General features: G+C 53.3%; 1 protein-coding gene across 1 annotated transcript; it reads right to left on the bottom strand.

Annotated features, from left to right (window-relative positions):
• Positions 1-4,884: 4,884 nt before the first annotated feature.
• On the bottom strand, positions 4,885-23,034 carry Ctdsp2 (CTD small phosphatase 2). The gene is made up of 8 exons (XM_051170218.1): positions 22,445-23,034; positions 9,682-9,827; positions 8,771-8,809; positions 8,311-8,412; positions 7,478-7,534; positions 5,646-5,738; positions 5,376-5,561; positions 4,885-5,263 (listed from the first exon to the last, which is right to left on the bottom strand). Exons 1-8 carry the CDS (start codon positions 22,506-22,508, stop codon positions 5,138-5,140), a joined length of 813 nt encoding a protein of 270 aa, XP_051026175.1. The 5' UTR covers positions 22,509-23,034; the 3' UTR covers positions 4,885-5,137.
• Positions 23,035-24,336: the final 1,302 nt, after the last annotated feature.

Genomic DNA, 24,336 nt, shown 5'->3' with positions numbered 1-24,336 from the left:
AACTGCCAGTGTTTTGAGTATTTAACTTGGTAACTTGGACTGCCTCCACCCTGCTCAGAATCACCAGGAAATACCCAGGTTTCCCTCAGACTTTGAAGTCTAATGCATGATCCACTCAGGAAAGGAGAGCAGAGCCAACACATTCCTACTAACCATAAAGCCCGTAAAGCCGAACCTACCGGTGTTAGCATGGCGAGTCCCATGTCCCCACGAAACCTCAAAATCCAGCTGACTAGAGACCCCAAATTCAGGAACTGCCACACCCAGAAAGCCCAATTCTGCCCTACCACATCAGAGACCCCTAAACTGGGTCTCTCTTCCCAGCACTTTTGGGTCCTGAGGGCTGCAAAGACCACGGCACAGGGCGTGGTCTGGGGATTCCAGGCTAAAAGCTAGTGGCTTGTAACCTACTGGGGTTTAAGTTTCTCGCGGGCCCCACTGAGAAACAGATGAGAGGGGTCCTGTTCCCCTCAACACCTGAGCCTTGAAAATGTGCCCAACTTACTCAGAGTGGCTCTCTGTAAGTTCTCTTTCAGCATAGTTTGTAAAACTGGCCCCAAGCTCCTGGCTCTTATCTTTCAAGATTCATCCCAGAAGACAAAAACAAAAGATCCAACTTCCCTCCACTTTCTGCCTCATTCGCATTTGACAAGTACATACACAGTAACCTACCTGGACCTGTCTTGTCTTCCAGCAAAGCAGCAGGTGAGGTACTGATGAGCTATCCCAAAGCAGAGGCCTTGGGTACTTCCTGCCGCCTCCTTTCAGCAATGGCCGAAGGCAGGCACCAGGTTATATTTGCTTGTATTTGCATCATAACAGCGTTTTCCTAGCTCTGGCCAATCACAGGCAAGCTGGCCCTGGGCTTGACTTATTCAAACCAGAGGGGAAAGCTTTATCTGTTCCTATTCAAAACAGCAGAAACAAGATGAGCTTTTAAAGGCTTCTTTTAACCCTAGCTCCACGCCCTGGTCTATTGATTTTTTTTAAAGTGCATGGCCCATCAATAATTCAGCAAGAGGGAGGGAGAGTATGAATTTGCCATATTGTAGATATGAATGCATTACGCTGATGATACTAGAGCTGCCCACTGTGTGGCTGGACATTCAGGATGGCAGGGCTCCAGGAGGATTCTGGGTGTTTTTCAGGGATTCTGAAGTGCCAGGAAGGCTGTGTTTCTTTGAGTCTTTACTAGTTATCCTACTATGTGCCAGGAAACCATGCTGAGCTCTGATCTCAGGGCTCCTGGCTTGGCAGCACCAGGAGTGTGCGCAAGAGCCTCCGATTCCCCCTGGACTTCAGTCTGTACACAGCAGTCAATAGGACACCAAACATAGGCTTATTAAGCACCTGGGGGCAGTCGAGCTTGTCCTAGTCTGGGCCAGAGAAGAGCTAAGGTAGTGCAACACCAGTGACCTTGCGTTTGTTCTGCAGGGTGTTCTATATTCATGTCCAGAGGGGTCTTAGGAAGAGGACAGTACCCACCCAATGGCTAAATGAGCGGCGCCAGGGAAGGACAGCAACTCCCACTCCTGGATAGGTTTTTAAACCAGCTTTATTAGCTATTGGTAATACAAATATTCCAAAAATATAAACAGACTCTTAACAGCGTCCTACAGTTCAAGTTTCTCAATACAACAAATGTATCAAATTCTTAAGCAAGGTGGCCAAGGCCCCAGCAGCCCCCTCACAGTGGGAAGCAGACCCCGCCCCCATGGCATCTCAAAGGGGAAATGGGCAAATCTGGGTAATTACAGGCAAAGGACATCACCAGCCCACGGTGCGGCTGTCCCGGAGCTGACCCTGCACTGAGAGAGACGCCTTGTCTCCCTGCATGTGCATTTACTAATGCTGTTTTCTAGGAAGGATGTAGCTCAGCTGGTATGCTTGCCTATCACGCAAGAAGCTTAAGCTCCAGGTCGTCCCCAGCACCTCATAAACCAGGACGGTGGCCACACTTGTAATCCCAGCACTCAAGAGGTGGAGGAAGGAGACCAGAAGCTCAAGATCATCCTTGGCTACACAGTGAGTTCAGGCCCCTGCCTGGGATTCATAAAACCCTTAAAAACAAAAAGAAAGAAAGAAAGAAAGAAAGAAAGAAAGAAAGAAAGAAAGAAAGAAAGAAAAAGAAAGAAAAAGAAAGAAGAAGAAAGAAAAGAAAAAGAAAGAAAGAAAGAAAGAAAAGAAAGAAAGAAAGAAGAAAGAAGAAAGAAAGAAAGAAAGAAAGAAAGAAAGAAAGAAAGAAAAGAAAAGAAAAGAAAAGAAAAGAAAAGAAAAGAAAAGGGAGCTGAAGTTCAGCCGTGGTTAAGTGGCCCACAGGGAGCCAGGCTCACCCTTCTCGCGCACTTAGCCAGGCACATGCTGGATGCAGATATACAGCATGGCGGGCGGGGCTGTACTGCCAAGAGGCCTCTGGAACAGGGCAGGGCAGGGCTGCCTGGAAGCTCCCATGCTTTCAGTACAAAGCTTTTCTGAGCCACTGTTAACAGAGGGGCTACACATTTACACAAAAAAATCTTTGGGAGGCAGGAGAGAAACAGGTCCCTGGCTAAAAGAAGGCAAATTCGCTCAACTCTAATTAGGGACCCATGGGCCTGCAGTGTCCCCTCTACAATGTGCAGAGTGGAAACCCTTACCTGGCCCTTTATCAAACTGGTCCTGTGTCCAAAGCTCCCCCTATAAGAGGGACACGAACATCAGGCTTTTGATTTAGAAGCCCAATCAGAGAGACACACTGTGTCCCTGAAGAGGCACCTTAAAGAGCTGAACCTGGCAGATGGGCAGATTCCTGGCATGGCTGTGTGGGTGCTGACACCTGGCATGTGGTCTATTGACTCCTGAAGACTAGTCTGCCCTGGGGAAGGCTGGTGGCAAGCCAGATGACAGGCTATAGGTGAACAGGCTCTCCCAATCTTGTCCTGCTCTCAGTGTCAGCATGTGTCCTCTCAGCGCCTCCCAAGCACCACTTGCCCCAAGACACAGAAGTAGTAGCAAGGGGACAGGTCAGCAAGGAACAACCTCTGGCTAGCTCTGGCCCACTAGGACAGGTCCTGTTTAAGTTTGGAAAGAGGGGACCTGGGATGGCATCTCTGTAGCTGAGTGGAGGTGGCAGTCAGGCCTGGAGAGCAGGGACTCCCACAAAGCTACACTGGCCTTTGCTCAGACTCCAGTCTTGTATATGCCTAATGGCAAGGGGAGGAGCACAGACTCTTCCTCCACAAGGTAAAGCACAGAGACTCAAAGGGCCAGCAAGGGACCTTAAAGTCCAGTCAACTCAGACTCTTATTGCTTAGCAAGGACTAGCCCTCAAGAGCAGCCTTGCGAGAGGATGGTAGAGAGACCAGGACCTGAAGCCACAGCCAAGCTTCCATATCCCTGGCTAGCACCTGGAGCCCCACCCCTCCCCCAATCACCTTGGCAGGACCCCACAGCACCAGCAGATGATGCTGGGGGAAATGGCAAGAGCTTGGGGACTCTGTTCTATTCTGTCACCAAAGAGAAAGGGCCACAGCCTTGGCCTAGGAAAAGAACTGTACAGCCAGCTTCCACTCAGAACACTGAGCCCACTACTAGGCTTTCTTGAAACTGGTTAGGTCCTGAGGCAGGACTTAGTATGTGGAAACTAGAACGTATCGCGTGACACCTGAGTGGGTGGTGACCACACCTGAAACAACTCACAGATGTGGACACCTGCCTCTGGGTACACAGAGCTGGGACTGGAACCCCACCCACCTCATCCAGAGGGAGGAGAACCTACCCAGCCCTGGGGCAGGCCTCAGCTAAGGCAGTGATGCTGGAAGGGGGGAGGGGGGGAGCTCTTCTCAGGGGCCCCTTGTGCTCCCAGTGGCGGCAGCACCACCCTTATTTTCTACCCTGGGGAAATTGCATTCTGTGACTCATTTTAAAACATTCAAGATTTGATACTCAGAGCCCGAGGAGCACAGGCGTTGTGACGCCGTCACCTAGTTCTATTACCAGGGACAAGAGGCGTCTGCCCATGTGGCAAACTAAGTAACAGCAAGACCTACAACTCCTCAGTCCTGGAAAAGGAGTTCTCCCAAGGCCTGTAGAGGAAGAGAAACAGCCAGGACAGGACCCTAGGGAAACAGGAACAGGCCTGTCCAGGCAGCGGGAAGGCCAGGTAGGACAGCCTAGCAGCTGGCCCCAGCCTTTGGAGCCACTGGCCTTGCATCAGCTAGCACTGAACCCCCTAAGAGCACACTCCAGGCTCTGTAAGCCAGGAGACACACATTCTGCTTTGGATATCTGTGTTTTCCCTGCACCTCAGCACCTCCCACACGCATCTCAGGCCTAGCACTGCAGCTCAGCCGGATACAAAACACTCCATGTTTAGAAAGAGAATTTTAAAAGAGTTAAAAGAACAGAAATAAGTTGTCTGTCCTCTTCCAGGGCAGGGAGAAGAGCTCCTTCCCCATAGGAGTGAGACTATCATGGCTCCAAAGTGAGAAGGCTGGCCTGCTGCTGGAGCCTGGGGAAGCACAGGAAGACCACGGCAGACACTCTGCCACAGCCAGGCGCAGCCTACAGGCCACAGGACCTGGTAGTTTTGAGTAATGGCTCTGCAAACATGCTCTCATCTCCCCAGATATGTCTGCAGCTGCTGGCTAGGGTTTTGTTTTCAGAAAGGTGTGTACCTGGGCATCCAAAAGCTGCCTCTGGCCTCTCCTTTCTCCTTGGCACAGGTCTTAGGACGCTAAGGCCATGGTTTGGCAAGGGAGCCTGAAATAGTTTTCGTCGCTGTGAAGCTTAGTAGCTCACAGGACAGCAGGAAGGGAGACAAATGACCTGGGGTGAGGCTTCATCTTTTAGCTTCACCCACTACTGGAACACTGGGCACCCTGGGCCATAGTTCACCGGACAGGCACACATGCGCGCACACACATGCACCCAGACACCTGGGAACCAAACACAGGGTGCAGACAGCTCTGGACATCAGTCTGATTTGCCTGCTCTGCACCTAACCTGCTCTAAAGCTCTTGTCAGCCACTTCCTGGCTACTTCTAGACCCTTTGGCAAGGTGCTCCAGCATCTGCTCAGTTCGGTCAGTCAGGCTGATCAGAAAGGCACAGTTAGCAAAGTCCCCTACTGGGATGGCTGTTTCTTGGTAGCAGGAAGGCTAAGGGGCCCGCAGCTGCCCAAGGCTGGTGTAGACATCATCTGCTCCACTCAGCTCTTCAAAGATTGGAATCAGGTTCAGCAACTCTGTATCCGCCATGTCATCAAACCAGGACTGCACAGGCACCTGGGGCAGGAAAGGTGACATTAATCTGACTTCCTTCCCTGAAGCTGCTGGGCACAGTGGGGTGGCACTCCTCTGGTGAAGCCCATAGTCCCAGTCCCCGAGGAGCACTCACTGCATTCTCTGGGTGGAAGATGTAAGATGCAGGTGAGTTGTCCAGGATGAGAGTTTTCCTCAGGTCCCTTCCCAGGCGGCTGAGGTCCTTCACGTAGCAGCCCTGATGGAACACACAAGACTCCCGGAACAGGCGGGCCCGGAACACCCCACACCGGTCCAGAAGGTCTGTCACAGGGTCAGCATACTGCAAGATGAGAAGAGACCTTAGCTTGGAGGTGGTGCTGGGTCCCCTGTGGTTGCCCCATCATCCCCTCCTGCCATCAGGTACCTTGGCCAAGCTGGCAGTGAAGAGAACACATTCAAAGAGCTCCCCCATCCGTCTCAGAAACTCATCCACGTGAGGCCTCTTGAGCACATAGACCTGGAGAGGCAGAGTGGACTGTTGGAGCTCCTCATGAGGCACTGCCCCTTCTCACTGACAGGCCCAGATGCCCATGCCAAGACCCATCAAGGACAGCTCCACATGGTCAGCAGGCTTCTGCTGGCCCAACAGGCTTAACCCTAACTGCCAGGAAGGAGCGCACAGTGTCCCAGGAGCCATCTTCATTCCGGGATGGACCATTAGCTGCCTCCAGAAACAAGTAATCAAGAATAGGCCTCACAGATGGAGACAGCCTATCCTGGATTACTTGAATCCAGCCACAGCCTTCACAGCAGCTTCCTGTACCGGACTCCAGCAGGACAGCATGTGTAGGTCCCCACCTGGCAAGGGGTCCCCACAGGGTTCTCCACACCACCACCGTTGAGGACCATGCTGTGCTTGTTCTTAAACGCTTCTTCAGCTACGCGCCATCAACCAGAGTGTAGGAGCTGCTGCTTCAGCCTCCACAGGGCCCCTTCCGTCATTCCCTTAATGCTCCTGTTGTCAGTACCACACCCTAGCACAGGGCGTGCCAGCCCCAATTCCCTCCTAGCCCTAATTAGCCACCAACCCAGCAGACCCCTCCCAGTCTAGCAGCTGAAACCCTTCATGCAGCCAGCCTAAGTTGCTCTACCAGCCTGCGACCCTGCACCTCACCAATGAGCCCACCCTCCACAGTTACTCTCCTCTACCGTTTTCTTAGAGGCCCTCGGCAGGCAGCCCTCCTCTCCTCTACTTCCATCACCACCTAATTCATGCCTTTACTAGGCAGGAGTTCCCTGCACATGGCTCCTTTGCACATTTCTACAGCAAGGGATGATGAGCCTAGGAGAGAGCCACAGCTTTGTGGCACTGGTACAGAAAGCCTAGCCTATAAGGGAGATGGGACTATGATGACAAACCCATGAAGGCCTCATGCTGCACTTTCCTTACGAGTAACTACCTGAGCAGTCCATGAAAACAGGTACCATGCCTGCTCTAGCACCTGCACCTGGTCCCTGACTCTCAGGCCTTCCGGGCAAGGGCTCTCTGATCATGTGGTCTCTCAGCAATGTCACATGGTCCCTAATTAACCCCAGACAGCAAGGTATGTATGGCTAGAGCCTAGGCTGGAAAAATGCAATCCCCTAGCTCTTCACTGGTGGTGGGCACAGGGTGGCCTCCAGGCTGAGCACCACTACTTAAGGAACACAGAAAACACAGTGAAAACTCTGTCTGTTTGGCAAGGATGGTGATTAAGAAATGATGATGGCTATCATCTTTTTAAGGGGCTGGAGAGACGACTCAGTAGTTAAGAGCACTGGCTGCTCTTCCAGAGGACCAGAGTTCAGCTCCCAGCAACCACGTGGCAGCCCCCAACTGTCTCCAGTTCCAGGGGATCCAACACACACAGACATACAAGCAGGCAAAACACCAATACATATTTTTTAACAAGTCAAAATGATGACTATGACTATTATTTTAAAATGTAAACAGGTTAAGCACAGTGGTGCATGCCTTTAATCCCAGCACCCAGGTGGATCTCGGTGAGTTTGAGACAGCCAGGACTAAATAAGGAGATCCTAACTCAAAAAAAGAAAAATGCAAACAGTTCACAAACAGTCTGACTGCACAGAGAAAAATGGAGTGCATGCTAGAGGGAGAAATTGCAGAGTTAGGAGACTCAAAACCCTAACAAAGACAGTGTCACAAAGGCCGTTCCCTGTTCGAGGCTGGGCATAGGCTGGCAGACAGCTCACCTGGTGCGTGGTCCCCTCAATCTCCACAGGCACTATGAAGTCAGCATTGCTGATTGGCTGGAAGGCAAAGGCTGATGGTCAGCGCACAGGAAGCTCCCGCTAGCTCAAGGCAGCCCACCACGCAGGCACAGCACCATCTCTCCAGTTTTCCCTTCCCCTTTGTTGCCCTCATCTATCCAACCTGCCAAATTCTACCAGAGAGAGGTTTCAGAATTTTCTTTTGAGATGGGGTCTTGCTATACAGTCCAGGCTGGCCTCTAATCCACGCTCCCAGGAGCGGCAGACTTACAGGTGTGCACCACTGTACACATAGCTTCTGCAAGGCAAGCTCTTACTGTGCAGCTTGGGTTATTCTAGAACTTGTGACTTTCCTGCCTCAGTTTCCCAAGTGCTGGGATTGTGGAAGTGCCTCCACACCCAATTTAAATGTTTTGTTTTTTTGAGACAGGGTTTCTCTGTATAGCACTGGCTGTTCTGGACTCACTTTATAGACTAGGCTGGTCTCGAACTCACTCCTTGAGTGCTGGGGTCCCCGCTCCTGGCTCAAGGCTTTCTTCAGTTAGTAAATATACTGGTCAGAAAAGCAGATGTGCTAAAGGCACCTTTACTACTTTTTCCATGTTAAGTGGAAACAGACACAGCCTTTATGTAATTATCTGTGATGTGTCTGCACACGCACGTGTTAACACTCTTTAGTATGGCCCCTCTATACCTGTGACTCCAGGGTGGTCTGGCCCTCCCTCTGTCATTTCTACTTCATCTGTAGACCACCTTGCAGCACCTGTTGCGCAGTTCACAGAAGGCCCTGAAGGGTGGGCCGTGTGGTGACTTACCTTAAAGGAACTGTGCACAAGGGTTTCATCCAGGTCAATGACCACACAGATCCTTCCTTGATCTTGCTCTGTCACCTCTGGGAGCAGGCAGGTCCCAGGGATCTAAAATCAGAGCCAGGCTGAGATGTGCCCACCAAGAAGCAAGCCCAATCGTTCCCCTCAGCAGAATGCTAGGAAGAGCCAGGCTGTGTGGAGACAGAATCATGAGCCCAGGAAGGCCCTGCTTAAAGGCAGAGAACAGAGGCAGCATGGTCTCAGGAGATGTTAAGGCAGCAGCAGGGATATTTAGTGTCAGTAGAGGCTGGTGTGGAACATTCAGCAGAGAAGGGCGGCCCCACAGCTTTACAGAGGCCCTTGGCAAATACTTAGCACAAAGGGTCAGGAAGTGAGCAGGACAGTAAAGTTATCAGTCTGCCTGCCAGGCTGGCCAAGCTCTGCAGGGCCAGCCAGATTGACATACCTGATAAAACTGGTACTGGAGACATTGGAGCAGATCCGACTGTGGGAAAGGAGGGAAGTGGTAAGGGCCAATTCCTCAACTGCACCTGAGCTAACCAAAGCCCCACCCCGCTGTTCCAAAACCCAGCCACCTAGCAGGTCCCCACAAAAGCAGCCTTCCTTGGGAGCTAGGCTCTCCATGAAGTGAGCACAGGACCCCAGGCACTCAGATCTGAACCCCACCCCCAGGGCCTCCTGCTCTGGGGGCACGTGCCATGATGCCTCACACTGAGCACACCACAAGACACCACCAGGGGAGTCCCAGAACCTGAATGTGAAGGGAGACGGGACACACACAGGTCACAAGGAGGCAACGTTAAAACGTTACAAGTACTGAGTGTTCCTATCGTAAATATTGGAGGGAATTAAATTTGTAGAACTTAGGAAAACCTAAGATTGTCATTTGAGCACGGGCTATCATTTTATCATGGTAATATATATTTTACATTCTGCCTTTAGCAGGGCAGATAAGCATTTCTTTTTTCCTTTTTGGGTTTTCATGACAGGGTGTTTCTGTGTAGCTCTGGCTGTCCTGGACTCCTTTGTAGACTAGGCTGGCCTCGAACTCACAGAGACCCAACTGCCTCTGCCTCCCAAGTGCTGGGATGAAAGGCTGCGCCACCACACCTAACTGAAAGGCAGTTTTGAGTGTGAGACAATAGTAAACCTAGGCTTCAGAGGCAGGGACTTGAGTTCTAATCTCACCATTATCAATGATTAACATGGGGTACACTTTCCATTCCTGCACGGTACCTTTCAGGGGTGCTGGAAGTATTAGAAAGGACAGAGTACTCAGGGAAGAGAGCTAAGGGCCATCTGGGCCAGGGACCCTCATGACACCAGGCCAGGCCAGAATGCCCACCCCACTGTTACCTTAGCAATGGTGTTGGTCTCCTCCCTGTAGGTGAGCTCAGTGGAAGAGCTTGATTGGCTACCATGCTGGGTATGAAAACAGCAGAAAAGGGCCTTGAAGATGTTCCGGCCACGAGGCTTCTTGGGCGAGGACTTGGAGACTAGGCCTAGAAATGGCAGACAAAGGCATTAGCTACAGGGACACCAGTGTCTGTCAGCAGCTACCACATGCCCATACGCTCTGAAGTCCAGGCCTCCCTGGGAGACCTGAGCTGCACAGGTTGCTCCTCATACTATGGAGTCTCAAGGCAGGCTGGGTATTCTATGGTGCAGTAGGGCGCACTGCCTCCTAAATGAACGTGTGAGGCCCTAAGCTCCCGACAGTGGTTCTAGGAGTCGGCTCAGTGTCGGCTTCCTGACCCCCTGCAACAGCAATGGAACTCCATCCAAGTCACCTAAAATCTCAGAAGTTACCAAACGCGACAACCTGAGTTCCATCCCACATGGTGGAAAGAAGCAATCCCTGCACACACACATGTACACACGCACACACACCCTAAACTAAAGAGAAGGGAATAAATCCTCCCAAACCTCAGCTCCAGGGAAGAAGGAACACTGTCTCCCTCTCATGCTCTAGCCATTTCTTTTTCTTTTTTTTTGGTTTTTCGAGACAGGGTTTCTCTATGTAGCCTTGGCTGTCCTGGACTCACTTTGTAGACCAGGCTGGCCTCGAACTCACAGCGATCCACCTGCCTCTGCCTCCCGAGTGCTGGGATTAAAGGCGTGCGCCACCACGCCCGGCTGATCTAACCATTTCTTAATACTTCCTTGCCCGCCTGCCCACCCTCCTCTGCAGCCCCCACCCCAGGGAGCTGGTTGGGAAAGAGATGGATTAAGAGCCTAGGCCAGCACACAATGCAGTCTTCAGTCCTAGGCTGAGGCTTCTGCCTTCAGAAGGCAGCTGCCCTGCCCACCTTCATCATCTGGGCTTTGGAAATAAAAGCCATTTTAACAGGAAGCTCAGCAAGGCAGCCCCAGCAGCAATGGGCTTCAGATCACTGTGGCCAGGAGGTGGCGCTGTACAACCAGTTATGGAATGGTCCCTGACAACTCTCCTGGGGTCTGAGTGAGACAAGCTGGTCTCAAGCCCTAAAGCACTGTGCACGCAGGCAATTGAGTGCCAGAAGAGCCTCCATGAGGGAAAACAGAGTGATCCGGCTTTCTATGTTCTCCCTGGGGGATGGAGCAAACAGTGGTGTGGGCCCCGTAGGCAACTCTTGCTCCCTCTGCTACTGTGAGAGGTCCCTGATTGTAGTAGGTGACGGCATAGCCATATCCACTGACTGGGCTGCCTGAGACCCCAGGGGAAAGAGAAAAACCAAACAGTAGCCCCAGGTCAAAGGTGGAGAAAGGGCCATTCTACAGCGGTCATCAGTAGTACAAAGGGTGGAGGGCCTCTCACCTGAACAGCTAGGCCCTCCCTAGTGGGTGATGTAAACTAGACTTTTCTCCCCTCCTGGGTTATGCTTGGGGTTACCCTTAATTTTGGTATGGCCACAGGGGACCTCTCTGACACTAACTTCCAGGAAGTTCTCTTAAAATCTGGGCATCACATACATATATGTAATATTTATTTATTAGACCGGGTGTGGTGGTGCACGCCTTTAATCCCAGCATTAGGCAAGCAGATTGCTGTTTGAGGCCAGCCTGGTCTACAAAGTGAGTCTAGGACAGCCAAGGCTACACAGAGAAGAAAACAAAAACCAAAACAGAGGAAGGGGCTGCCACTCCCTACCTCCTGTTGGCCCACACCAGGGACAGATGCAGACACAAAGCTTCACAACCAAAGCTGAACCTTTTCCTTTGGTTTATGGTTTCTTCATGCACAAACCACAAATGAGACTTAACCCGGACAGAGTCTTTCTTAAAAGGCCACACAACCCAGGCCTTTCCTCAAGAGGCCACATCAGGAGTGTGCTCAACATTGTAGTGACAGGCATGCAAAGCTGAGTGATCCCAAGAGGCAGCTGGCTGGGGCCACAAAAAGGCCTTGCCTGTGCCGACCGCAGGACTCCCAGGCACAAGAAGCCTCTAAGCCTCTGCGGGAACCTTGAACTCTGCAGGGGTGAAACAGCCTGTGCATCTCAGGAGATCGCAAACACACTGACCTTGAGGGCAAGCTTCTGAAGCAAATACCCCACACCCACAACTTTTTTAAAAAAAGATTTATTTATTATGTACACAGTACTTTGTCTGCTGTATACCAGAAGAGGGCATCAGATCTTATTATAAATGGTTGTGAGCCACCATGTGGTTGCTGGGAATTGAACTCAGGACCTTTGGGAGAGCAAGCAGTGCTCTTAACCACTGAGCCATCTCCCCAGCCCCACACCCACAACTTTAAGGCTAGCCCACCGCCCCTCCCCATCACTCTCCCAGGCCCCAACTTGACAGCTTTCCTCACTTTAACAAACACTCCTGAGGGTCATCAGGGCAGGATTCAGCTTCCCTCAAGATGGCTGCTTCCCCACAAGGCCAGCAACGGTCTCACCTGTTATATTCCACGGCCTTTGGCCTCTGTATGGCAGGTGCTTAACAATTTCACCAACTCACTGACCAAGTAACTGCAGGGTCTCTTGGGTCTGCAGCTCCTACAGAACCTCCATGAGACGGAAGGTGGTACTAAGGGGGCGGAGTGACTGAAGGCTTTCTGGGCTGCAGCCATGCTTAAGAGAGTGCAAGAGCTAGAACACCGCCATCGCCACCTCACTAAGCCCTGAGCAGGAACTCATCTGTAGGTCCTGCCCCCAATCTGCAGGAGGACACCGAAGCAGACAGGTTCATCAGCTGCTGGGGTCATGTGGTGGCACGACAGCAGATATGACAGCAGAGTGAGAACTTGACCCCCAAGCCCAGGCCCACAGGCATTTCCCAACAGTCTCTCAACAGCTCAGACACTGGGGCACTTGTCCACACAGCACGTGAGGGTTGGGCACACACATTAGTCTCCTCTCCACTCCAGGATGAGCTGGTGAGTTCAGTTTGGAGCCCCACCCTTCACTTTCTTGCATTCTTGGGCAGGTCAGAGAGGTACAGAAGGTGACAATGACACAAAGCTGAGACCCAATTCTACTCCCTCCCAAAACTGTGTCAAAAGCCTTCCCATGGCTCCTCTAGTCAGTGCTCTGCACCGCATCCCCAGCACGCAGGGCACAGGTAATTTTACTGTTCAGTCCATCCCTGACAAGACATCCCCACAGAGAGCTGCCCTGCCTCCTCCTCCTTGTCCCCAACCCAGCCTTCCACACTCCTGTCTGCTGAGATGCACCTGCTCTCCTTGTCCCAAACCTCTGACCGTCCAAATAGGGCAGCAAAGGCACAATGGGAGAACCAGCTGAGTAGAAGGAAGGGAAGGGGACTAAGAGTAGAAGGCAGCACCCTCCCGCCAGCCCTCCGACTCAAGGTTGCTAGACTTCCTTCTGAGGCGGACTATAGACAGAGGCAGCCAGTGAAGTATTCCTCCACTTGGGGCTGTCTGGGCTGTAGTCTAGGCTCTGCCAGCTACTGATTCAGCCGTGCAGCCTTAGTTTCTTCATCCATAAATTGGGATGATAGCAAGACCTTACTCAGGATAAACAAAATGTGTGAGTAAGGTCCTGGACACCTAAAACTACACTAACTGCAACAGCCCCCATTTGTAGGCCTCAATATAGGTCACTAATGGACATAAGTCTCATTCCAGGAGACCAGCAACAGGGAGTTCAAGTTCAAGGTCAGATGAGGGCTAAGTGCCTGAAAGAAATCTCACACCTGCTCCCCAGTCCACCAAAGAGTCCATACCCACTCTCAGCTCCCCTAAATGACAAGCACGGCCTCTCCCTCTGTGCATCCCACAGCCTCAGCAAACACCAGCAGGAACCTCCGCTTCTAAGAACCATGTGCTGCACACACAAATGAAGGCTGGCCTGACCAGATGACATTATTTTTAACCTTCTGAAGGTCAGGTCCAGATATAACAGTTGCCAACAACACAGCTTTGTATCCCTCTAGAGGAACTCCTCTCAGGAAATTCGTGCAGCCTGATGGACCGGAAGAAGACAACTCCTTGGACTAAGGGATTTTAACAAGACCATTCACAATCAAGGATGCGTTCTTGGTTACTCCCCCCAACATCCCGTATCCCAGCTCCCATCCCCCCACAGCCAAGGGCAGGGCTGGCTCCCACTGTAAAATGGCCTCTCTGAGAGACCTCCCTCCCCATTGCTATTGGAGGAAGCAGAGTATTTGGAGCATTTCCGGCCCTTCTTGGCCAGCTGCCTGGGCCCTGCAGCCAAGACACATCTGATTGGCGCTCCCTGTGGAGAGGAGTGCTCCCAGGTTGTCATCAAGAGGCATCTGTGCCTTGGCTAAGGGCAGGCACTCAAGTGCCAGGTATAGGATAGAAGGGCTCCTTGGACCAGCAGGTGAGTGGGCAAGACGACAAGAGGGTAGGAGATGCTAGACAACCCCGCAGACAGTGCAACGGGAGGAAGGTGGGTCTCGTTATCCACTGTGCCCAGCTCCTGATGTGCTCTCCTCTGCTATCCAAGGCGGCAGGGCAGAAGTACATCTGTGTGAATCTGACTGCATGCGCTGTTTTTTTTTTCCCCCAAAAAAGCAGTTTGCATCACAGGATTTGGCTCCCACCCGCATGGCCTGCGCTGGGCTCCAGCAGTCCCCTTCCTTGGGCAGGAGGACTCCTCTTTTGTGTGCGTAGAGTTGAGGCAGCCAACTCCATGTGGCTCAAGCCAGCTTCAAACTTCCTGCCTCAGTCTCAGGATGGGCAAGTCTTTTTTTTTTTTTTTTTTTTTTTTTTTTTGGTTTTTTTCGAGACAGCGTTTCTCTGTGTAGCCTTGGCCATCCTGGACTCACTTTGTAGACCAGGCTGGCCTCGAACTCACAGTGATCCGCCTGCCTCTGCCTCCCGAGTGCTGGGATTAAAGGCGTGCGTCGAGGCCAGCCTGGTCTACAAAGTGAGTCCAGGACAGCCAAGGCTACACAGAGAGACCCTGTCTCGAAAAAACAAAACAAAACAAAACAAAAAAAAAAAACCAAAAAAAATAGGGCCAGGCGTGGTGGTGCATGCCTTTAATCCCAGCACACTGGAGGCAGAGGCAGGTGGATCTCTGAGTTTGAGGCCAGCCTGGTCTACAAAGAGAGTCCAGGACAGCCAAGGCTACACAGAGAAGCCCTGTCTCGAAAACCAAAAATAAATAAATAAAAATAAATTAAAAAAATAGTAATAATTTGGGGCTGGAGAGATGCTCAGCAATTAAGAGCACTGGCTGCTCTTCCAGAGGTCCTGAGTTAAAGTCCCAGCAACGACATGGTGGCTCACAACCATCTCTAATGAGATCTGGTGCCCTCTTCTGTCATGCAGGCTCTATATTGCAAATAGAGTGCGCATATACATGAATAAATATTAAAAAATAATATAAATTTAAAGGTGCGCTGGAGATGGGGTCTCCAGGAACAGCAAGGACAAATCTGAGAAGCCATTTGAAAAACGTCTGCCCCGCCCCCGCCCACAGGGTTTTTCTATATTATCATGGCTGTCCTGGACTCACTTTGTAGGCCAAGCTGGCCTCGAACTCACAGCAATCCGCCTGCCTCTGCCTCCCCAGTGCTGGGATTAAAGGTGTGCACCACTAGAGCAGGAGCAACATTGTCAGGTACTGAACACCAGGCACATCAGCTCCCTCTCCCTCCTCCTGAGGCGCTGAGCAGACTCATGGGGGAGGGGGGAGGGCTAACAGAAACCCTGTAAGGAGGACACAGGCACCATCTGGATGGCCATTCAGTGCTGGTCGGGATCTCTGCCCCGACTTCTGGACCACCTGAGCTTCACGGAGAACCAAAAAGAATCCAAGTCAAGGAGGCACTGGGAGGAGCCAGAGGATAAAGACACTCACTCGCTCTGGGGACAGGGGTGAAGCACAGGTGTATGGCTTTGGGTTGGGTTTCCACCAGCAAAAAATTAAAATAATTCTGGCTTTGGTACAAGTACCAACTGTGGCAGGAGCCTCAGTTTTTCTACCTGTAAAATGGACAGAAAATGACTATCTCATGGGGTGAGAACTTAAAAGGCTTTAGTGTGCCCTGGCCTGATGAGAGCTCCGCCAGCTGCTAAGCATTAGGAACAGGCACTTTCCCACTCAGTCTCAATCTCAGAATGGTCACACTATGACATCACTGAGATTTCTTATTTCAAGACAGCACATAGAACCAGTGGGTCATGGCAGGCCTGGGAAACGGCCTTTTCTGGGACTGCACAAAACCAGTCTGTGTCTGCCTCTGAGGCTGGCCAGCCTGCTCCTTCCTCAGCTTCTGGCCTCTGTAGTCCTGCCCTGCCCACTTCCAGGACTCCTGCTCCTCCGTCCTACTCGCCCCTACTAGACCCAGCCAACAAGAACACTCTTGTGCCCTGAGCAGCTTCCCAGCAGCTCTGGTTAGTGCACAGGCTAATGAAGAAGGCCTTCCTGTGGGGTACTCTGTGTGGCTTCAGAGCACAGCAGGAGAGTGCAGAGCCTGGCAGGGGTGGCCATCATAGCTCAGGTCAAGCACAATGCTTCAGCAGGCTCCTCTTCCACCTGGCAAGTGGGAATAATTTCTCTCGCATGCGGTTGCTGAGACAACTCTCACCACAGCACATTGCCCATGGTGAATGTGCTGTAAATACTGGCTGTGACTGTTACTGAGCACGCAAGGACAATTACTTTATCCATTCTCTCAGAAAACTCTAGGCTCCCCTAGAAGAAGAACCACAGGCTCTCGTAACTGAAGTCAATCTGGACCCTGAGGACAATCTTCTGCTCAGGGCTGAATAGGCAGTTGGCATCTTCTGCCTGGCTCCTCTCCCAGGACACCTGTCAGAATCACAGCAGCACTTGGAACACTCACGCCTAGTCTACCTGCAGAGCACTGAGTCAGTGAGGGTGTGAGGGTGTGAGGGTGGGGGAGGGCTTTATTTTTACTGAGTGTCACAGGAGATTCTGCTGTGTCCTTGGCTGAGAGCCACACAAATTCTAACCAACCCCTTCCAGGATTAGAAGGTGATTCTGCCAGAGCCCACAAGTCCCCCTTCCTCAGATCTGAGGGGTTCAGAACCTCAGGCCCGGGAGTGGTTGGTTTGCCTCTCCAAGGCCATTCCTTAAACAAGACCAAAGCAAGAGATTTGAGCTTGCTGTCAACTCGGGTTACTTTGAAGGAGGGGCCTTCCTGCCTCTGCTGTGTGAACAGAGGTGTAATGCTTTGTCCCTTTCCCACAGATCTCTGTCACACAGCCTTTTTCTCACTGGAGTCTCACTGGAGTTGGAGCCATGTTTGCCCCCTAGGAACAGTGCAAGGAGGAAGAGCAAATTCAATAGGGTGGGAGAGTTTGTCAAGAGCCTAAGCGGCTGGACAAGGTGGCCCTCCTGTGGTCCCAGCACTGAGCAGGAAGGAGGCTGGAGCAGGATAAAGCTCAGGGTCTCAGAACTACACCACCAAGGATGAAGGGAAAGAGAGGGGGTGGGGTGGGGCAGAGTGTTTTTGTGTTCATTAAGAACCACTGGAGGGGTTGAGGATTTAGCTCAGAGGTAGAGAGCACTAGCAAGCGCAAGGCCCTGGGTTTGGTCCCCAGCTGGGGGCGGGGGGGGGGGGCAGCGAACCACTGGAAAGAAAATATACAGTCCACTCAGATCAGGTTCAAGGCTAGAGAAGAAAAGCTAGCCAATAAAAAGAGAGCACACAGACCCGCCCAGAGGGAGGCTGCGGGGTTCACAGGAGCCACGCTGCAGGGAAAGGTCTTGGTGAAGCCCCCTGACTGGAAGGGCTGCAATGTACTCTCCCGATCTCCTTCTACTCTCATGCTGAGCCCTCCATTCCAAACAAGTCCACCTTTCCCTCTTTGATCCCTACTGGCTTCTTCCTAAGATCTGCATGTAACATGTTCATCTCATGCCAGATGGGTACAAACTTTCAGTTCTGAACACGTGGAGAGCCGTATCGCAGCTGCAGTCCTTCCCTTCCTCTCAGACAGACATGTCAGCTTAAGACATGATGAAAAGCAGCTCAGTGCTCCCCATAGGCTCTGTCCCACACCAAAAAACCATCAAGGAGGAGTTAAAACACTGACTTTCTGCCACGTGTGGTGGTGCACACCTGTAATCCCAGAGATCTGCAGAGGCAGGAGGATCTCTGTGAGTTCAAGGCCAACCTGGTCTACAAAGTGAGCCCAGGACAGCCAAGGCTACACAGAGAAACCCTGTCTCAAAACAAACAAAAGACCAAAACCTCCCTACTTCTCTACAAACCCTCCCCCCTCCTCGTTATGAAGAGTTCCTAGCGTTGTGGTGGTGGCACACTTCTTTAAACCCAGCAGAGACAGGCTGATTGCTCTGAGTTCGAGGCCAGCCTGGTCTACAAAGTGAGTCCAAGACAGCCAAGGCTACACAGAGAGACCCTGTGTCTCAGCAAATGAAGACAGTGGTGGCTACTGCCTTGTACACAGCTGCAGTTCCATCTCTAAGACATCCGACAGCTTCCAAGTTCACACTGGACTTTAGAGACTCTTACATGAGGGCCTCCATCCCAGTCGCACAGGCACACGCAGCAGTCTACAGGAAGGCCCTGGAAGGCCACAAGGCCCTGACCTAACCCACCCAACTGGGCACTGCTTATACAGTGGGCCCTGGGGTAGGGGGAGAGGAGGGCAGAGGGGCAGTCAGGCTGCATGCAGGAGTGACTGACCTCCACCCTCCTCAATTCTACACTGCAGACAGATGGCACTACTCCCATGTCACAGGGGAAGTGCTCAGAACCACAGGTAACAGCAGGGGCTAGAGAGTCCAAAGCAACCAGCTTTGCTCCTGCCAACAACGGACCCTCTAACTTCCCCTACGTAATTCTTGGTCCCACTTCTTCACCAATCCAAAAATCAAACACTCAAGATGGAAATAAGACAGTACCCCAAACTTCCTCAAAACTAGCAGGAAGAAAGCTGAGGGAAACCTGCATCAGACTACATATATAAGTGCGTGGACACTCACAACCCGCATGTTTACATGTTGTCTTTTCTTTCCCATACTGAAAACAGTTCTCCACAGAGAGGCGAGGAACATCAAATCCTGTTGTTAGAAATGTGTCTTTCTCTAGCATTCCCCCTTAATAAAATTCACTAAAGGAAGCCGGGTGCTGTGGTGGACACCTGTGAGTTCGAGGCCAGCCTAGTCTACAAAGGAAGTCCAGGACAGCCAAGGCTACACAGAGAAACCCTGTCTTGAAAAACAGAATCTACAACAACAAAAATCACTAAAGGGCTAAGTGGGAGACCTCTCTCAAGCAGCTACCTTGTTTAACTTTCCCACCTTGAGCAGCTGGGAGGAAGGACATGGCCTACCCAAGCCTCTGCCATCCCCAAGGACTTTTCACCTCACGCTGAAGTCCTGCTTCATTTACTGGCTCCAAGTCAGCTCCCAGGCCTCAGGCTCTGCGCATTGACAAACTGTGGTGAGCAGCCCTACTCCTAGGCTCTTAAGAGTGAGGCAGACACTGGCTTACACGGCCTCCTGGCTGGCCCACTCAACCTAATCCCCGGATGGGGGATAAACCCAAAGACTGAGGTGAGGGAACAAGACAGAGGCTGTCAGTGCACACCTGTGCAGGCTGCCTGAGAAGGGCCCTCCACACAGAGGAGCCAACAAAACTCCTTTCAAAGCTTTCCCTGTTAAAGGCTTAGTTAGCTGCAGCTACACGGAAAGCTGTTTGTTTGGACTCCCAAGGAAAAAAACAGCAGAACTTCTCCCTTCTGTGGAAAGCAAGAAGAAAAACTTGTCACTTAGGGGCTGGAGAGATGGCTCAGAGGTTTAGAGCACTGGCTGCTCTTCCACAGGACCTGGGTTCAATTCTTAGCACCCACATGGAGACTCAGGACAGGACCATCTAACTACAGTCCCAGGGGATCAGATGCCCTCTTCTGACCTCTGCGGGCACCAGGTACCCATGTACTGCGCGTGCGCACACACACACACACACACACACACAGAATAACAAAATCATCCTGCACTTTAGGGGTAGCAGTCTTTGAGAAGAACCCTGAGTAAAATTAGCCATCAGACCCTGCCCGGTTCCAGACGTGAGGCGAGCAATCTGAAGCTTAGTCATTCTTCCAGAAGAAAGTAGGCACAGGCTCTCTCCCATAACAGAAACTTCGGAACTGCCACCCCTCCCCCAAGTCTCCACAGACTGAGCTGCAGGAGGCCCCGCCCCCATCTATTGAGCCCTCTTTGCTTTCTTTCCCTCACTTACACCCAAAGCTGGGCACCACCTCCCAGCACCGGGGTGGTGCCCTCACAGCAGGCTGTTGTGATTCCCTTCTCGCCAATGTCAAACTTTTACTTCTGACAATTATACACAACCAGCTCCCTGCTGTACCAGGCAGCCGTGCCCCCGTCTGCCTGGAAAGATGACCCAACTTTAGTGCTTTATCACCAGTGACTTCAGCGACTTTGTTCTAAATTACTTTTGAATCATCAACATACTAGGCCACCATGAAGCTCAGAGAATGGACCGATGAAGAAAATAAAAAGTCAGAATAAATCTGCATTGGTAAACAACTTCACCAAGCAACCCCTGAACCAGGAGGCAACATGCTTCTTCTCAGAAACTAGCTGTTTCACACTCCTCTTCGCTGTCCCAAAGGTGGACAAGGGTTGAGGATGGGAGGTGGTGAGGGGGCAACACTGGCCCCTCCACGTGTGTTAAGTTCCTTAGCTGGCTTGGCTGCTGGGAGCCGGAGCAGCTCACGCCTTCCCTTGGAATGCAATCAAATTACAAGGGGAGGGGGAAGAGAGAGACCAAGAGGTTACTGGCTTGGGACTTCAGATTCCTCCAGGGGTAAGTATGAAGGACAAACCGCATACAAAAAAGAAAACAAAAATGTAACTCCAAGAAAATGCACCCAACACCAGCAACTTGACACTGTCAGGAAGCCAGCTGCCTGCTGTCCACAGCCTGTCACTCATCCTACTGATAAACTTCAGCAGCCTCGGCACAGTCCAGGCTCCTCTTCACCCCCAGGAGACCCTGCGTGAGGTCACTGCTGTTCTGACTTATCACTACCCCCTTCTCTTACGTCCTTGCCCATCCAGATTTCTTCACCTCTACCTGAAACTTCGGTCCTTTTCCTGGGATGAGGCTGTCAAGGGGGTAAATTATCCACACGGGCAGCCTCCCTTTGCAGTGCTCAGCACAGCCCGGAGGCCAGGAGAGGCGGCAAAGCTGCTGCTTGGATCACACAGCTGGGTCAGTGATGCAGTAAGAACAGGGACCCTGGCAAGGAGGAGGGGCAGGCAGGGTTTCATCTCCCCTCAGCACAGGCTGCTTCAGAGGGCCAAGAAAAACGCGCTGCTCCCTTCCCCCACCCCACTAAGGAATTCCAGAGAGCCTGGGACACCACCCCAGCAGCTTTGCCCCTAGGCTAGGCAAGTTGGGCAGACTCCTTGGGAAGTGAACCCCCCCAAAAGTGACCTGCTGTTTAATATTAATTAATACGGGGGTGGAGGGGCTGAGGACCTATATGCAGGCCCCTCAGCTGGCTGCCTTCCAGGCTCTGGGCCTCAGTCTACTCAATTGTGGTGGCACGGGCCTTTTACGCCCCGTTCGAGTTGAAAGGGCTGCAACGCTTAGTCCCAAGAGCGTGTGCAGTCCATTCAGCCTCGGAGCCAAGTGGCCACAGTCCTGGGGAGTTCTCTTGGGGAATAAAAGGGGAGGGGAGCGGGACAATTGCGGAAATTTCTGCCAACTATTTTGGACACAATGCTCAAGGCTAAATGAACATGGGAGAGAAGGAAGAGTTTCAGGGGACCCCACTGTGATCAAACCGAGTGATTCCATCTTCCCGGCCCCATCCTCCTCCCCGCCCCCGCGGGAGGCCGAGGCCTTCGCTCTAGTCCTCAAGAACACCCCCAGAGAGAGCCCTCGACGTCCCTGTCTTCTCCAATACGACTCCCCAATTAGGCGGGGGCGGGGGGTCGCGAGCCTCTGCCCACAGACAACTCGCACTTTTTCGCTGCGCCGATTCCGAAACACGCCGGGTCTGATGCCATCCCGCGAATTATGTAACCAGGGACACCGCTCCCGGGCTAAACAAACGCGGCTGTGTGTGCAGCAGCGGCCCCGGGGGAGCGCACCGGGCAGGGAGGGGCTCCGGGCCGGACTTGTTTGCTCCGCGGAACCGCCAGAGTCCCGCGCCTAGCCGTGGCTGCGGCCCTCCCCCTCCCCCCACCGCCGCCCCCGCCTCGGGCTGGTGAACTTCGTCCCGAATCCCCGCGCGCGCCGCCACGGCTGAGCGCCCGGGCGTCCCCGGGATCGCGGTCCTGCGTGAGAACTCCGGTCCCGGCGGCGTTCCAGCCCGGGACCCCTCGTCCCCCTCCTCCCCGAGGCCCCCGGGCAGGCGCGCAGCTGTGGCGGCGAGGGAGTTGGGGGGTGGGGAAGTGACCACTCCATCTCAGCGGCTGGGGTGGGGGAGGCGCGGGTGGCCTGGCGCGACGCGCGCCCCCGGGGGGGAGGGGTGGCCCGACCGGTGACAGCTGCGCGGATGACACCCTCCCGCTGGGCGCTGGCAGCCCGAGGCCTCGCTCAGCCCCCGCTGGGGTCGGAGTGCCAACGGGTGCGCCGGGACCGATGGACCCTAGGGTCTCGCCGGATTCTCCCGCCCCCTCCCCGCCTGGGGGCGACGCAAAGTTTTGGGAAGTTGAGCCCCTACCTTGCTTGGTGAGCACCAGGGCGTCTTCCCTCCGCGCCTGGGTGATGATGGAGCCGTGTTCCATCTAACAATCCCGCGGGCCCGGGCTGGCTGGGCGGGAGGACGGACACGCGCGCGCGGGCGGGCGGGCGCGCAGGCGGGCTGGGCTGGGGGGCCTGGGCGGGGGCCCGTCGGGCTCCGGCTCCAGAGACTCGGACTCCCACAGCTGTTCACATCCCCGCCTCGTGTTTCCTCCCCGGGCTGGGAAGGGAGGCGGCCTGCACAGAGGGCAGGCGGCCCAGGCAACGGCTTTCCCGGTGCCCCCAGCCCCGATCCCCCGGTGGCAGCTCCGGGCTCCTCAGTTTGGGTCCAACATGGAGAATCCGGAGCGAAAACAAGAGGAGGAAATGGGACACGGGGCGGTTTCCAGGCTCCCCCCTCCCCTCCGTACTCCAGATAAACAACCCGCGGCTGCAGCGCCCACCCCCGAGCTCCTCCCAGCTCTCGAGCCGGCCTCTCCGCGGCCTGCGGCGTGCCCCGCTCCGGGCCGGCGTCCTAGGACCAGGGACCCTCCACCGGCGAGCGGCAGGGGCTGCGGACCCCGCGGAGCTTCGCTGTTTTCTTACGGAAAAAGCGAAGCCCCGAGGGGGGTGGGGTGGCGGGCGGGCAGGCTGGCGGGGGAGACTTGAAACCGCTCCGGCGCTCCGATTGGCTGGCTTGCAGAAAGGGGGCGTGGCCCCTCCTTACTATGCGGTGCAAGGACCTAACAACATTCCAGTCGCGGCGGCCACGCCCCCGGCCACGCCCCGCTCGCTGGGCCGCGGCCTCCCAGCGCTCTCGGCCACACCCCCTTCCCAACTACTTAAAAGGCGACTCCAACGCTCCGCTTTGCCTGCTCGGTGGTGGGGTGTTTGCGTCTTCCTTCTTTCCCTGGAGATGGCTCAATGGTTCCGCCCTACGAAAGCTGGGAAAATGGAGAAGCTGAACCCCGGTTCGAGTCAGTTACGGTATTTCCTACTTAGAACCCAGCGTCTTACGTAAGAATATGGCAAATGAGTCTGGAAAGGATCGTGTAGGGCGCCGAATCAGGACTCTGGAGTGTGAGAAACGCAACTGACCTCGAGCTTGGGTGACCTCCACATTAAAATGACGCTTATGTGCAAGGCCAGCCTAGGTGCCAGCCGCTCCCACTCAGGCCATCCTATCCTCCTAGCCCAGCTCCACCACCATCCCTTAGTTCCATCCTCAGTTCGAGGAGGACCCAGCGAGCCCTCCCTCATTCTTTAGGCCCCAGGCCCAGGTGTGAACTCTCAAACTGTTCAAGGACTTCCACTTTTCTGCCAGGAGCAGCAGCTCCAAAGAAGCGCTTTCAATTCCGTATCTGGTTGTTTTTAAAAACTGTGTATTGTGTCTGTGCCTCACTGCACTGGAGAAGCTCTGTTTGTATCCTTACACAGTGCCCTCTGGGGATCAAACCCAGGTCATCGAGGCCCAACCATCTCCTTGGAGCATCTCAGGTGTTTTTTGGTCATCTGTCCTTCGGTGAGGTGTCTTGGGAGAAAGGGATCTGTCCAGATCAGGGTTGATGAGACTGATAACACTGTCTGATTGCTTCCCCCCCCCATCCCCCCCACCCCTGCCTTGGTTTTTCGAGACAGGGTTTCTCTGTGTATCCTTGGCTTGGCTGTCCTGGACTCCCTTTGTAGACCAGGCTGGGCTGGAACTCACAGCAATTCACCTGCCTCTGCCTCCCAAGTGCTGGGATTAAAGTCATGAGGCGCCACGCCAGGCTGTCTGGTTGCAATGGATGACTTAAAGTAACTTACTGTGATTCCTCTGCTTAGGAAGACCAAGACCTTAGTTCCTGGGGAATGGGGGAGCTGGTGGCCTTCCTGCTCTAGTTACTGTAGCCT

The sequence above is a fragment of the Acomys russatus genome, chromosome 28 (genome assembly GCF_903995435.1).
Source record: "Acomys russatus chromosome 28, mAcoRus1.1, whole genome shotgun sequence".
Classification (NCBI taxonomy): domain Eukaryota; kingdom Metazoa; phylum Chordata; class Mammalia; order Rodentia; family Muridae; genus Acomys; species Acomys russatus.
Note: the sequence above shows the minus strand (reverse complement) of the source record. Positions and strands in the feature narration are given on the sequence as shown.

What these genes read in the sequence shown, in the direction of transcription:
- Ctdsp2 (XM_051170218.1), bottom strand. Translation starts at nt 22,508, where the DNA reads ATGGAACACGGCTCCATCATCACCCAGGCGCGGAGGGAAGACGCCCTG. An exon ending in AGACCAACACCATTGCTAAG is followed by an intron (nt 8,810 to 9,681) that starts GTAACAGTGGGG and finishes CCTTTCCCACAG; the next exon opens with TCGGATCTGCTCCAATGTCT. An exon ending in TCCAGTACCAGTTTTATCAG is followed by an intron (nt 8,413 to 8,770) that starts GTATGTCAATCT and finishes CTCTGATTTTAG; the next exon opens with ATCCCTGGGACCTGCCTGCT.